Raw genomic sequence first — 15,046 nt, 5'->3', positions numbered from 1 at the left:
TGCACATTCTCTCCGTGTCTGTGTGGGTTTCCTCCGGGTGCTCTAGTTTCCTCCCACAGTCCAACAATGTGCAGGTTAGGTGAATTGGCCATGCTAAATTGCCTGTAGTGTTAGGTGTAGGGGAATGGATCTGGGTGGGTTGCACTTCGGAGGGTCAGTGTGGACTAGTTGGGCCAAAGGGCCTATTTCCACGCTGTAAGTAATCCAATCTAATTTATTTTTGATCTTGGTTGAGGGACAAATATTAGTCAGGATGCCAGGGAGAAGTCCTCCTACCCAACTTCAAGAGAGTGCTGTTGGCTCTTCAGAATACAAGGGGAGGTGATGGCCTAGCAATATTATTGCTAGACTCTTAATCCAGAGAGGTCAGGCAGCATCTGAGGAGCAAGAGAGTCAACATTTGGGCATAACCCTTGAAGTTGACTTTGCCTGAAATGTCGACTCTCTTGCTCCTCAGATGCTGCTTGACCTGCTGTGTCTTTTGACTTTGATCTCCAGCATCTGCAGTCCTCACTACCTCTTAATCCAGAGGCCCAGGTAATGTCCTGGGAAACTGGGTTCGAATCTCGTTCATGGCAGATGGTGGAATTTGAATTCAATTTAAAAAAAAGGAATCTGGAATTAAGAGTCTGATGATGATTATGAATCAACTGTCGGGAAAAAACCCACCTGGTTTACTAATGTCCTTTAAGGGCATAATATCTATAACATTAGTCTCAACTATCATGAATTGTCAGAAAAAAGGTTGGCTCACTTAATCCCCTTGAGGGAAGGAAACTGCTGTCCTTACCTGGTCTGGCCTGCACGTGACTCCAGACCCACAGCAATGTGGCTGACTCTCAAACTACCCTCTGGATAATTAAGGCAATAAATGCTGGCCTGACCAGCAATATCCTCATCCTGTGAATGAATTTTTTTTAAAAACTCATCCCATTAAAAAAATACACCCAAGGGGGAAGCCAGGATCTCTGTTTAACATCTCACCCACATTTTTGAACTCCTGGCTGTCTGGAATTTATGTAGGCCTCGTTCTAAAATTAGTTTGCACCTTCCAGTGGATGAGCAATATATACAGCTCTTGCGACTTCCCAGAGTTTTATTTTTAAACTCCTGGAGTGTCCTTATATGCCGATAATGACTTGTTAGCAAATCAATCTGTGAATTCTGAGAGACCAGAATGCTTCCAAAGGAACCCTCATGCAATTGTCTCCAAGGTAAATATAGCCATGGAAACACCCCTAAAGCTATTTGTTGCTAGTACAGGCAGATAACATCATCAATTCCAAATCCCTTGTGGATGACAGCAAAGAATGGACACAGCAGTCAATTGACAAAGGTGCCAGCTTATATTTTGCAGAGCAAAAACTAAGTCAGAAAGCCGGAGGAAGAAAACAAACACACACTCGGTAGCAGATGATTGCAATTCCTTTCTTTGTGCAACTGAATTGTTCATTTAAATTGCCACTCGTCCTTTTCTCAATGTTAAGTTTCTACAAGTATTAACAGTGACTAGAAGTGGCCAAATATTTATCAAAGCAAAATTAAATATTATGGCCCGCAAACTAATCTATTGATTTCTTGTACGGTTTTATGTGGATTTTGACCTCCAGAGCTTAACAAAGTGAAAATAAATATTTAATTATTTCCCTAAATAAAAATCAATATTTCCCAGAGTTAGCTAAACAAATTAGTCCCATAAATTCTCAAAATGTGCCTGTGACAATTGGACTCTCCATGACGTGCACGGTTTTTCCCCTGCTGTGGTTTGGAAAGGTAACGACAGGACTACCAAAGTAGGCATTTATTGTTTATTTCTACAGTCGATAGCTTTCTAATTATTCACTCAGACTCTCGCAGTGCACTCTCCAGAACAGACATAATGACTGCCGTTGTTCCCGGCCAACGTGCCTGCTCCCAATTCCTCCTCTTGCTCTCAAGAGATGCTTTAATGCCAGAAGAAATACAATTTGAAAAAGAAATCTGGTTTGTGCATACACACCCGCACAAGAACAACAGCTTTGCAGGAGTAATAGTGTTTGGGGTTTTGCACAAGAACAGCATTAATTGTAACTTGCACCTTTCGTGAGAGCAACCAACAGAGGGAGTCCAGTACCTTTGTGCTAACCAACAAAGTACCAACAAAATGTAGAGAAGCTTGCTTTTCTCTTTCTGTTATGCAAGCTCAGAAGGTGCTCCTACTGCCTGTAAATTCCTATGACAAAACACAGCCCTAAAAACTCAAAAGAGAGAGAGAGCATCTCACCATTAGAGAGACCAACATGTGAAACAAGACCGTCAGGGAAAATGAGAGTTTCTATTTAAGCCAGGTCTATGTTAGCCTTGTGGACAGGGCTCAGAGGTTTTGTGGTGCAATGCATATTGGCCCTGCCTCCCAACCAGAAGCTCTGGGTTTGAATACTAGCTGATCGATTGGATTTAAGGATGGTTCTTTCATAACGTGGCCAGTGCCTTCCTGCACTGCGATCAGTTTGCTGGATGGCTGGTTTGCAATGCAGTGGGACGCCAACTATGCGGGTTCAATTCCCGCACCCGCTGAGGTTAACCTGAATGTCCTGCCTTCACAACTTCCCCCCTCACCAGAACTGTGGAGACTTTCAGATTAAACCATCGATCATCTCTCTCTCTCTCTCTCTCTCTACTGAGAGAGCAACCCCCGGTCCTCTAGGACTATGATGACTTTGCCTTGACATGGCAACGGCAGGCACTAAGTTCAGGAGAGTTTCCTGGTTACATTGGACCTTCCACCACTCCTATCTATGGCCACACAGTTAAAAGCACAACAATTCAAACTGCCCAGGTGAACTGTAACAACAAGGACATCTTCCTCTGGAATAGATCCACTGAACGATGATGAGAGAGCAGGGATGTTTGGGGGTGAATCACAGAATCCTTACAGCGTGGAAGCAGGCAGTTCCAAAGAACATGCCACCTAAACCCACCCCCATACTCTATCCCTGTAACCTTGCATCTCCCATGGCCAAGCCACTGAGCCTGCAGGTCCCCGAGCATCGAGACTCCACACAGACAGTCACCCAAGGGTGGAATCAAACACAGGTCCCTGGTGCTGTGAGGCAGCAGTGCTAACCACTGAGCCACAGCCCAAGGCTGGAATTGTACCTGGGTTCCTGGTGCTGTGAGGCAGCAGTGCTAACCGAAGAGGGAAGGGGAAACAATTTTCTCTTAAACTGAAAAGTACATTAAATATATATAAAAACAGAATGCAATATTAATCTGAATCAAACTTCCTTCCTTCAAATCAAACCCACACAGCAAGACACCATGAACCAGCAGAAGGTAGTCAAAATTAATGATCACTTCTGGATTCCAGCTACCTCTGAACTATTATTCCCTCTTCAGTGAAGGTAATTTTGGTCTTTAACTACAAGTCTTTTCAGCCCCAGGGAAGGGATGTGGAGCCACTCAACATCATATGGCTACTTTTCTTAATAGTGGGAAAAAAGTGAGAAACAAAAGGGCATTTGTTATTAAAGAAAGACAAGCTACCAAATTCATTTTCACTTTTCAGTCTACAGGCTTGCCAATCATTCAACGTTGATTCTTAATTAAAAACAAAATTACTGTCAAGGTGAACATTTAAGGTCCTGCTAATTTAACAGAGTGTTAAAATTGCCGGCAAAACCAGACAAAAACACACACACACACACAGTAGAACATGCAGTGAGCTCACTTCAATTCCCCAGCAAACAGGCAAGAGAAAATGAATGCAGGGCTATTGACAAAGTGAAGGCCTTTACACCTCTTCCACTGAACTGGACATTCAACTGACACCCCACAAACAGCACAGCCTCCTTTTCCAATCCTCCTCATTGTTAAGATTGGAAGGTTGTTGAGAATTTCAGCAGGTTATTACAGGGCCTTTCAGCTTCCATCGTCCCCCAGTGCAAGAGACAGTTATTACGCATCCTCATATCTCACCATCTCTTTGCAATTGGCTGCCTATTAGCTACAATGGCTTGCCTGTAAATCACTTCGCCTTATTTATGCTAAAATCATTATAATTTCGTTTCTGCCATTCATTGAATTTTATGCGCAGTTACAGCCGTTTAATGTAAGTTGCAAGATCATTCTTTAGTGTAAAACCCGGCATTACAGTGTTCGTCATTCAGTGTAAATCATTATTAGTGGGTGCCGCACTCTGTGTACATCATTGTTAGTGTGAATGGGAAGGACAGTCGAGAGCGATTACTTCCTACGTGTATTACATTTGTCCAAGATGGTCTGTTGTTGCTGCTGGCAAAACAGAACCATTGAACAATGTGCTGGGCTACGACTTACCAAGCCAGTTTCCTCTGCAAGATGGGTTGCCAACTCTGCAGAACAGGAATTTGAGTCCCCAGAAATTGCCACTTGCGCCATTGAAATGGAAATTCCTGGTGCTCTCGAAAGCCTAGGCAGCTTTGATGGAAGTGGTGCACTCAGTACCACATCCCCTGCCTTTAACTAGTATGCACATCAGACAAGTATTGTGCAGTAAGGGAGGGGGAGAATCTGTTGACTTTGTTTGGGTGACCTGGTCAGGTGTCCCCCTTCCCAGCATGGGAGAATTACAAACGATTTTACCATCCCTTCCACATTTCCCCACCTTCCTGCTATACCACATCAAAGAACAAGTAATCATGGACCAACCTCCTCACTCTACATGCTGACCAGTATAATTGGGCTAGTCATTAGCATGTTGTTACTGGCCACTGAATATTCCTGCAAGTTGGACTCAGAATAATTTTGAGCCTTCACACTGATGGGACAAAACACCACCCTCAGAAATAACAGTTGTGCAACACTTCCAGCTTACACAGATACCAATATTACTTTATCTTGAAAAATTCTTTGGTGGGATGTTTGTGTTAATGGTGAGGCCAGCATTTGTTGCCTATCCCTAATTGCCTTTGAACTAAATGGCCATTCCAGAGAGCTGCTTATAGTCAACCCCATTGCTGTGGATCTGAGGTTACATGGATGCCGGCTGAAAATGTGTTGCTGGAAAAGCGCAGCAGGTCAGGCAGCATCCAAGGAGCAGGAGAATCGACGTTTCGGGCATGAGCCCTTCTTCATGCCCGAAACGTCGATTCTCCTGCTCCTTGGATGCTGCCTGACCTGCTGCGCTTTTCCAGCAACACATTTTCAGCTCTGATCTCCAGTATCTGCAGTCCTCACTTTCTCCGACATGGAATGCCAGACCAGGTAAGGACAACAGGTGTCTTTCCCGAAAGAAAGAGAAAGTGAACCAAGAAGGAGTTTTGAACAACAATCAAAAGTTGTCAGCATTACCAAGACTAGTCTTGTATTCCAGATTTTACTAATAAATTTAAATTCCAGCAGCCGTCCTGATATTCCCGAAAGCATTGCCCCGTCTGCTGGATTACTAATCAGACAAAATTATCACTACACCACAGTGAGTGTGGTAGTTATTTGAATTAGCCTGTTCAGATTTGTTATGACACACCACTGGAGTAGGTGGGGCTTGAACACAGGCTTCCTGGCCCAGAGGTAGGGACACTACCACTGAACCTTAATAACCACCCATGAAAGAGGTACAATTGTTAGAAGTGGTCTGTGCACTTCTTTGTATTCTCATCCAGAGCTAATAACTGAGCGACATAGTGGAACCAGCTATTTCACAATGTACAGCGTCACTCACAAAAACAAAGTTAAAAATCACACAACACCAGGTTATAATCCAACAGGTTTAATTGGAAACACACTAGCTTTCGGAGCAATGCTCCCTCATCAGGTGATAGTGGAGGGCTCGATCGTAACACAGAATTTATAGCAAAAATTTGCAGTGTGATGTAACTGAAATTATACATTGAAAAATATATAATTTCATGTATAATTTCAGTTACATCACACTGCAAATTTTTGCTATAATTTCTGTGTTACGATCGAGCTCTCCACTATCAACTGATGAAGGAGCGTCGCTCCGAAAGCTAGTGTGCTTCCAATTAAACCTGTTGGACTATAACCTGGTGTTGTGTGATTTTTAACTTTGTACACCCCAGTCCAACACCGGCATCTCCAAATCCTCACAAAAACATTGTTACTTCCATTTGTTTACTCAGATAGTCCTCTGCTCACGGGTAGAAAGTGAGCAGAGGTATTTGGATTACTGTCACCTCCTGGTTAGAATGCAAATACTGTCCTTTGTTAATATCTAGTCTTTCTTTCAGAACTCACTGCATTATTTTCCCTTTGTGTTTGATTAGAGAACCTAGCTGAAGACTCAAGATCTGTAGCTGCAAAACTTGCATAGAAAATTAACTAAACCAAGGAGGAGGGATTAGGTTTTACCTACTGTGAGTTTTGAAAATGTCAGGCTGGAGGAGAAAGGGGATGCTGGAAGGGAGGAAGGAGTTATCCATAATTGAAGATTCTGTGCACAGTAAGTTTCTGAACAATATATTGTTGTCAGAGTATGGATTTCATTATATACTATGAATGGTAAACGTGAGAGACATTAGATAGAAGGCAAATGAGAACAGCATTAAAAAGGGGAAGAAAAAAAGAACAACAGGCATAAACAGAGAGGAGAGGAAAGGAAAAAGGTTGGAGGGGGAGAGAGAGGAAGAAACAGAAAGAAAATGAAAATGAGAGACAGAGAGAGAAAGGAAGAAAGAAAAAGAGAGGGAAAAAGAGAAAAGGAAAAGAAACAGAGAAAAATAGACAGATACGGAGAGGAAGAAAAGGAGACAGAGAAAGAGAAAGAGAGACACAGAGAGACAGGAAGAAAGAAAGAGAGAAAAAAGAAAAGAAAAAGAACAGGGAGAAATAGAAAAACAGAGACAGAGGAAGAAAGAGAGAAACAGAAAGAAAGAGGGAAGAGAGAGAAAGACAGAGACACAGAAAGAGGGAAAAAGAAAGAGGGGAGGAGAAAGACAGAGAGAGATAAAGAGAAAAGAAAAAAGAGAGAAATCAAGAGAGGAAGAATGAATTAGAAAGAAAGAAAAAGAGACAGGAAGACAGAGATACAGGAAGAGAGAAGGACAGAAAGAAAGAGAGAGAGAAAGAGAAAAGAAAAAAGAAAATAGGGAGAGAAAGAAAATAATTAAGAAAAAGAGTGAAAAAAGAGAAAACAAGAGAAAGAGAAAGGAAAAAGAAAAAAATGAAATAAAGACAAAAAAATTAAGAAAAAGTGAAGGAAAGAATGAAAAAAGAAATAAAAAGAGCGAGAGAGGAAAAAAGACAAAGAGCAGGAGGGAGAGAAAGAAAGAAAATGAGAAAGATCTGCCCCTTGCAATATGTATATTAGGTGTCAGAGCTTTAAATTGAGTCTGGAGGAAAAAACGACAACGAACTCTCAATTCGGCAGCAGTGCACTGGAGAGGTGATTAGTTGAGACTGTCGTACACTAAAGTATGAGGCACAACATGTCCTCAATAGAGATTAAATGAACAGCAGCCAACCAATCAAACCACTGTATTTGCTCGCACTATGATCAAATTAATAATACTTACACATGTCATACTGCAAAGGTCATAGCAGCAGACTTTGTCTAAAAGTACAAAGCTCGACAGTACGAATACTGATTGAATTAAAGTCAAACTTCAAAATACACAGTAATAAATGAAAAGGTATTTAAACAAACTAAAGAACAGATCAGCTGAAGGTGTTATTTTATTATTGACTGATGCACAAAGAACAAGTGTTTAAAAGCTACATTCCGACTGCATGTAAAAGATGTAGAAAATAAATGTGCAAGTGGAACAAAACTTAAATAAATCGAGTCTTGTGTGTGCTTCATCTCCATTACAGCACCTGACTCTATCCTCAGCTTGTCCACTGCAGAATGCTTCATCCATGCCTTTGTTGCCTCTACTCCCATGTGGCGGTCATCCTACTCTCTGGGGAGGATTTATTTGTTCTCATCCAACCCTTTGTCTGCCGTGTCCTAAGTCATACTGTGTTCCATTCACTCTCCCCAACTCCCCCCACACCCCATCCCCACACTCATTGATCTGCATTAATATCTCAATGAAGCTACATCTTAATTGTACAGTACTCCAGTTTATTTTCAAATCCCTCCCTGACCTCACAATTGCTTACCTCTACATTATCCTTCAGCCCCATAACCTCCTGAGATTTCTACACTCACTAAACTCTGTTCTCTTGAGCTTCCTCCATTTTAATCACTCTGCCACTTCAGCTAGTAAGGCCAAACATCTGGAATGCCTTCCCTAAAATCTCATGTTCCTCCATTAAAATGCCCTTAAAACTTATCTCTTTGAAGCTTCTGGACATTTGCCCCCAATAGTACCTCACATGGCTCAATGTCATATGTTGTTCCAAAAACTCCTTGTGAGTTGGGATGTTACATGACAGGAAAGAACAATGTAATTGAAAGTTGTCATTTTGTGAAGCCAAATCCAAGCATTGGCCAATTGCTGGATGTATTGGATTAACAATATTAAAGCTTATGACTGTCTAATGTGATACTGAACCATAACAACTGGGAGGATGTGATGTTTCTCCATGTCAGTGTTGTGTTAGCTATCCACGATTGGTATGGTGGTGGGAACGTGGAACATTTGACATGGCTCTTTTGAGTTAGGCCAGTAAGAGAAAATAACCAGCTGGAATTCCCCTTGCTATCAACTACCCATCGACCCTTCTGAGGTGCTGAAGAGGTGGGTCAGGTCTGTCTTGAATAGCAGTCAATCAATGGATTGCCCAGTGATCCTCACCACCTGGGCATGCACAATGGTGCCCGAGGAGCAATGGTGATAGTGGAACTGGGCTAAACCAATACCAGAGAGATGAGGAGGGGAAGGAGCCTCCATATGACAAGTTGGTGAAACAAGGAAACAGATCAGTCCATTGCTGCCCCACAATCTTCCTCAAGGCATGCTCTCCATTACAGTTGAGCCATGTTTTGGATAAGGAGCAAGTATAGAGGGTAAAATGACACTGAAGAGCAGAAACAAAATATCACAAGGGGAAGATTATAATGCTGCCTCTTGGGTGATTGAACATCTGACTAGAAACGGACTTGAAGAAAGAAATGCTTGTGAGCAAGTTGCCCAAAAGGGAAATACATTTGTATGCTGGGCATAGTGACATGAAAAATAAGATATAGGTTTATTTCTACGGTTTGATACACATCAAGTCATCCATACTGCAACTATGAACACCATCCAACAGTTGTCTGACAGATTAGCCCACATAACTCTTTGAAACCCAAAGTTGTTGACTAGATACTGCTGTCGGTTTACAGCATCACTGTGGAGTTTCCTACATTTCGGAAACATGGTAAATCAATGTCCTACTCTTTGACACACAGGCAGTTCGAGAAACAAACTTGCTATGGTCAAACTGTTTAATACTCTTCATGCCAAGCACATTCATTATTAATTCCAGTTTAAATGCAGTGGGGATAAAAATATTCATTTAAAAAAAAACTCAAATCAAGCACATCTAAAAATACTGCTCAGAACAAACCATATTTTAGCAACACCAGTGTGATATTCATTAATAAATAAAACCAGATGCACAAAACTGGGAGCAGAGGTCAAAAAAAAAGTTATATTAATTCAAGCATCATACATCAAAATGGATCACAACGGAATTGAAAAAAAAATGCCAATTTTTCCTTTCAAACTATGCGAAGAAAACAAGATCTCTTTTAATGTATCCATGAACACTTTCAATGCAGTAACTTTAACTGCATCATTTAGCTTGCATTTCTCATCCATTTGGAATTTCAAAGGGAGATAAATTGTCACACAGATTGCATTTTAATTAGGAAGTAGAAGGAACTTTAGTGTTGAAATGAGACATTTCCTGCCCAGAATTCTCCATTCTGAGATAAGACGTGTTCAACATAGAGAAGAGATGCAAATTATACATAAAGAATTTGGAACAGGGAGGGGGTAAATTAGCACTGATTCCAACATTTGAAGGGGAAGTAGAATTCAGGCAAAAGGGAAATTGAGGTGTTACCTCCACAGCTTTCTCCATTTGGACAGAAATGGGATAAACACAAAGTATTTTTGAAGCAGTATTGTGTAATCAAATATTTTGTGCTCAGTGTTGACAGGAAATAATCTCTGGTCACAGTCACCACAAACTGCACACAATGTAAAGTACCCCCCTACAATTTCTTAACAATGAGTGTTTACCCCAAGTTTGCTTCAGTACACTCTATTTCAATGTAAAGCTTCATCTATGTCAGTTTATCAGACTGCAGAGATACAAATGCCATTCAATACTAGACAAGGTGATCTGGATTTAGATTGTCGAAAACTTTGATTACAGAACCTACTTCATTCCTGAGGAACATAGTTTTCATGGTTAAGAGAGATCTTCATCAATCCAGACTGGAGTTAATCCCGGAGGTCATCAGATACGCGTTGTCAGCCACCACCTGCTGGCCTGGCTGGCTCAATCTGCAGAGCCTGCAGCATTTTATATCAGAGCTCTGGGTTCGAGCCCAGTGCTAGGCACTCTGGGTTTAAAATCTGGGGTCTTCGGACACAGTGGTGGCATCCCTGCCTCTGCCCCAGAGGAGTGTCAAAACATGCCAAGTCAAGTTCATGAAAAATATATCACCCACTACCTCCACTTTTAATCTCCTCCCACGCTGGTCAAGAACAATCCAAAATATTAAGTGGAGGTATCCTATAAAAGCCTTCCCAGCAGTAACCTGCACTTTAAATTATATGACACAATTGATTATTTTCCTTTGAACCTTTGAACTTACCTCCACCACTCCAAATTCCCAAACTTCTGCATTCCTTCAACCCTTGCCTCTTGTGTATCTCTAACACATCACCCCTGCTATCTTCTGTCAACTAGGCCTGAGCTCTGTTCCTCACCATCAGTCTCTCTCTCTCTCTCTGTCTGTTTCTCTCTCTGTCTCTCCCTCTCATTTTTTTAATGCACTCTTCCTCTTTCACCAAGTATTTGGCCTCCAAACCTAAAGACTCCTTCGATATTTATGCAAAATTGTAGTGAGGTTGTGTTTCTTTTGAAGTGCCTGAGGACATTTTACATTGAAATAGCCGCAATGAGATGCTGAAGTATCACAAACAACTGTGCAGTATCACTCTTCCTTCTCACTCTCAAGAGTGAGCTTCCAACCTCTCTGCCCTGTTTGTGGAGTTGCGAGTTAAGCAACTGAAAGGGGGAGTTGAGAGTGAAGAATGCTAAATGGTGGCTTCACAAACTACAAATGGGACTATAAATGCAGAAAGATCCCAAGCACCCAGGAAAGTCACTTATCCGTGCATCTCTTTATGGTTGACAACTAAAACAAAACTGCAGCAAAGGTGACAGCAATTATGAAGCCCAGAACCATGAAAGTATGTGAAAAATCAATCATTAGGCTTCAAGGTATAGACCAAGCCAAAACAGAAACAAACTACATTTGGAAATAAGCAAAGGACATTCAAAATTAAATACAACATCAGTCATCAAAAAAAGGAGTATCTTTTTAAAATAAAAAAGTAATCTGGCATTAACAGGTTCAAAATCAACTAAGATTAAATGCACCACAATGAAATTTTACACTGTTAAAACTTCCCATTGTACCAAGGACAATTTCACAGGATACATTTGTGCAACTCAATAAATAGCAAAAGCTGTACTGAATTAATTGTTCAATTTCTTTTTAAAGGTGGAAACCTCATAGGGGATTGGTTAATGATTTATTAACTACTCCTGAAAAGAGAGGATTGCAATTTTGCCTTTTCGCAACAGCCAGAGATAAAGAAAATCATTATCTGAAAAAGGTATAGCTCTCTCTCTGAACGACCATACTGCTACTAATTACAAGCAAAACAGCTTTCTACACAAAAATAAGTATGTTCAAAGGCAAATCCAAAGATAAAATATTTGCAATCCTAAATTGGAAGTGCTACTTATACAGAATTCCCCGTCGGTACAGAAGTAACCTGTGGAGCAACATTATAATGGGAATGGAAAACCTATTGTAGAATCAACAATCCATGTCAACAGGCAGTGAAGAGCCCCTTCTTTAATACTAGTGTTCACACCACTGACGAAAAAAATCTTCCCTTTTTTTTAAAAGGCAATAAATATTCATAACTTTCGATGGGAAACATCAGCATCTGCACAGAGAGGCAAAGCCCTAAAGAGCACTCAAGCCTTATGCAGTGTTTATATAATAAAAATTTCACCAGCCCTACAGAGGAAGACAGGAGTTTCTCTTGTCAACCTTTTGCATCAAGTGCGGTGCCTGCTGCAGTTTGGCAAGTATCAGCCGGGAATGAGTAACTGCACCCGGTGGATTCGGAAATAGACGTTTAACGTGTTGCTAATCGCGTCAAACCGCATCTCTTAACCACTGAAATCCGCGCTTGCCCTTCGTTAGGTATTCAACAGCACACAGGGAAACAAAAATGGATCTGCTGAACATGGGCTACCTCCCCGTCACAAGTGCTGAAATGCTGGACAGCTCCCTGCTTCCTACTGTCAGAGACGCATTATTGGAACATTGTATGATGGGCATGGAAACTAACCAAACGGGAGTACCACATCGAATGTCAAAGGCTGACATCCATGTCACCGGGAGGCGGGTCTCATCTAACTACCTTGAAATTAAGCAGTGCAGATAAATGTCAAGTGTGGCCACATGTCTGACTGAGAGAGTAAATTTCAGACTCAAAAAAAAGTACATATGTTGCAACTGTTTCACATCCTCCAGCAACTTCTCGTGTCCACCATCTCACGACAGGTTAGAAAGCACCCCAACCCCTCCATTTTCAGTATTGCCAGTTCAAATGGCGATGGCAATTCAGCAACACAACATTAACACTTAAAACAGCTGACCTCTATTTTTGCCTCCAACCCCTCCCCATGTAACCGAGCATATAGCATTCAGGGCAACAGTATTTATCACTGTCTGCTTTACTTGGATACAGGAACACAGATAACAGTAATCAATGTGAATGGTACAGTAATTTTTCAACAAAGTCCTTTGGTCAAAATGGGAAGCGTCAAATGGAATTTGCAGAACTCATTTCCAGTTTAATATTCACATCCCTCCCTCCCACCTCCCTCCAGCCCCCAGCTTGATGAAGTGAAGGGTCTTCCTCATCTTGTAACAAAGCCTGTTATATTCATTCGTCTTATCAGCTTATATTTGTGACTTGAACAACAATGCAAATACTGCAGCATGACGTATCCAAAAAAAAATTTAATTCAGCCCATGGCAGCTCAGAGGGAAGTGGATTCGGCTACAAAAAAAAACACCCCAGCACTACAAACCCAGCGTTAGCAGAGATGCAAAATAAAAACTAAAAAAAAATCCAGGCACAACAACGTTTAATTCCAAGCCCAAAACACACGTTTTAGAAATGATCATTAAGTGCCAAGGTAGAGAACATGTCAAGGGAAGGAGAGATTGAAAATGTTGGAAATAACACCACTTGGGTATCATGCCAGTCTCACATGCCTTAACAGAAGCAGTTTGCTCCGTGGGACAGGCAGATCTCATTTCAGAAATCAGGAGCAGCAATGCGCAGTTGCTCAATGGATCTCTCTTCAGCCAGTGTTTGCACTCTGTGAAATCTTGCAATGATCTTGCCTGCTGCAATGTCAAGATCTGTGACTGACAGGACAGATTGACACGTTATTTTTATATGCAGGAGGTGATGGGAGGATGGAGTGGGGGGGGTAGAAATTCATGAAAAGAAGCCGTCCTCTTCTGCTCTGCTGTTGAAGCAACTAGTATATGATGCATGTGCACCACTGTTAACAAGAGCCTTCACAAACAGGAACTGCCAAGACGCAGAGCCTGGCAGAAATACTGAAGTGGGTGAAGGGATAAAAAGGTCAGATCTTTCATAACGGTAAGGTAATAAAACAAAATTATCCACTCACCCCTGGTAACGTTTTCTGCTCGTGCAAAGCGCTCTGAGCTTTAAGGGCCGAATCTCTGGCACAGTATGTGAGGAAGGCACAACCTGTGTGAAAAACAGAGCAAGTTACTCAATACCATAAATGCTAGTGTACTCATTTTATTAAATCCTGCACATAGAACACAGAAAATTTGTCTCCGTGTTCACATTTCACTCCACATCTCCCTTTCCCAAGCAGGCAATTTTATCTCACTCCCCACCCAGCTTCCCTGTTCAAATTAAATCCAGATGCAGTAATGAAGTCGACAAAGTACAGAAAATGGCTTGTTTACTAAACAAGTTCAGCTACAGACAGCTTTTTTCTTTAATGAGGCAGGTTTAAGTCAATGTCCAATTGAAACTTTTCAGTCAAATCACAGACCTAATTCAATCGGCCCAATATCAAGCTTCATATTTTACAAAAAAGAAGCAATTGCTCAGAAAGGGATTTTATATCATAACTGTCTCAAGTTACACACAAGAGCACAGTCTAGGGCACAGACTTGATTTGCGGTAGGTTATTTCGACATCCAGTACATCAACTTAGCATGAATTCTTCAATATCACTGCAACACTCACTGTGGACAGCAGCATCCCTGGTCTGCAACCATGCACATTCAAATGACAATTAATGCAAGGGAGCTAGGAGTAAAGATTATTTTGCTGCAAAGACAGACACAGCAAGAAGACTCACCATGCTAATTCTTGCTGCCCAGTTAAGACAAAACAATGTCCAGACATTCCAGGCAGTTAATTCATCAAGGGCTCCTGGTAACTCAAAAGCTGAACTATACTGTGAACACATCTTATTAGTATGTATTGCAACAGATGTCAATAGTTTGGCTGCTTATCATGGCTGTTTAAGATCCAACAATCCGTCTCTTTATAGAACAAGAACAAAGCAGTCATTTGCTCGTCAGGTATGGCCTCATCAGCATCCGTGTTAATAAGACTTGACTATAAATGGGTGTGCATTAATGTCCACAGTTTATTGTCCAAGCTAAAATTATTGACAACTGCAGTTACATGAACTCCAAAGCCCAGTGGAGGAGAACGTATTTCCATTAAGATCTACATCCCATTGATAATTTAACACAAGCTAAGGTCAGCCAATGCATGCAAATGATGATATTACTTGACAATTTTTTTTG

At 41.3% G+C, this 15,046-nt stretch overlaps 1 protein-coding gene across 10 annotated transcripts in view; it reads right to left on the bottom strand.

Annotated features, from left to right (window-relative positions):
- Positions 1–15,046, bottom strand: part of celf6 (CUGBP Elav-like family member 6) — an 867,956-nt gene that overhangs the window by 851,434 nt on the left and 1,476 nt on the right. For all 10 annotated transcript variants that reach the window (XR_006309810.2, XM_043680229.2, XM_043680223.2 and 7 more), the window contains exon 2: positions 13,879–13,961. Coding sequence is in view for 9 of the 10 variants with exons in the window: in XM_043680229.2 (XP_043536164.1) it covers positions 13,879–13,961 (83 nt within the window). In the remaining variant the exon portion in view is untranslated. The remainder of the gene's footprint in view (positions 1–13,878; positions 13,962–15,046) is intronic.

This window comes from Chiloscyllium plagiosum, unplaced genomic scaffold (assembly GCF_037043375.1).
Source record: "Chiloscyllium plagiosum isolate Xiang-an unplaced genomic scaffold, Cpla_swu_hap1 HiC_scaffold_42, whole genome shotgun sequence".
Classification (NCBI taxonomy): Eukaryota; Metazoa; Chordata; class Chondrichthyes; order Orectolobiformes; family Hemiscylliidae; genus Chiloscyllium; species Chiloscyllium plagiosum.
Note: the sequence above shows the minus strand (reverse complement) of the source record. Positions and strands in the feature narration are given on the sequence as shown.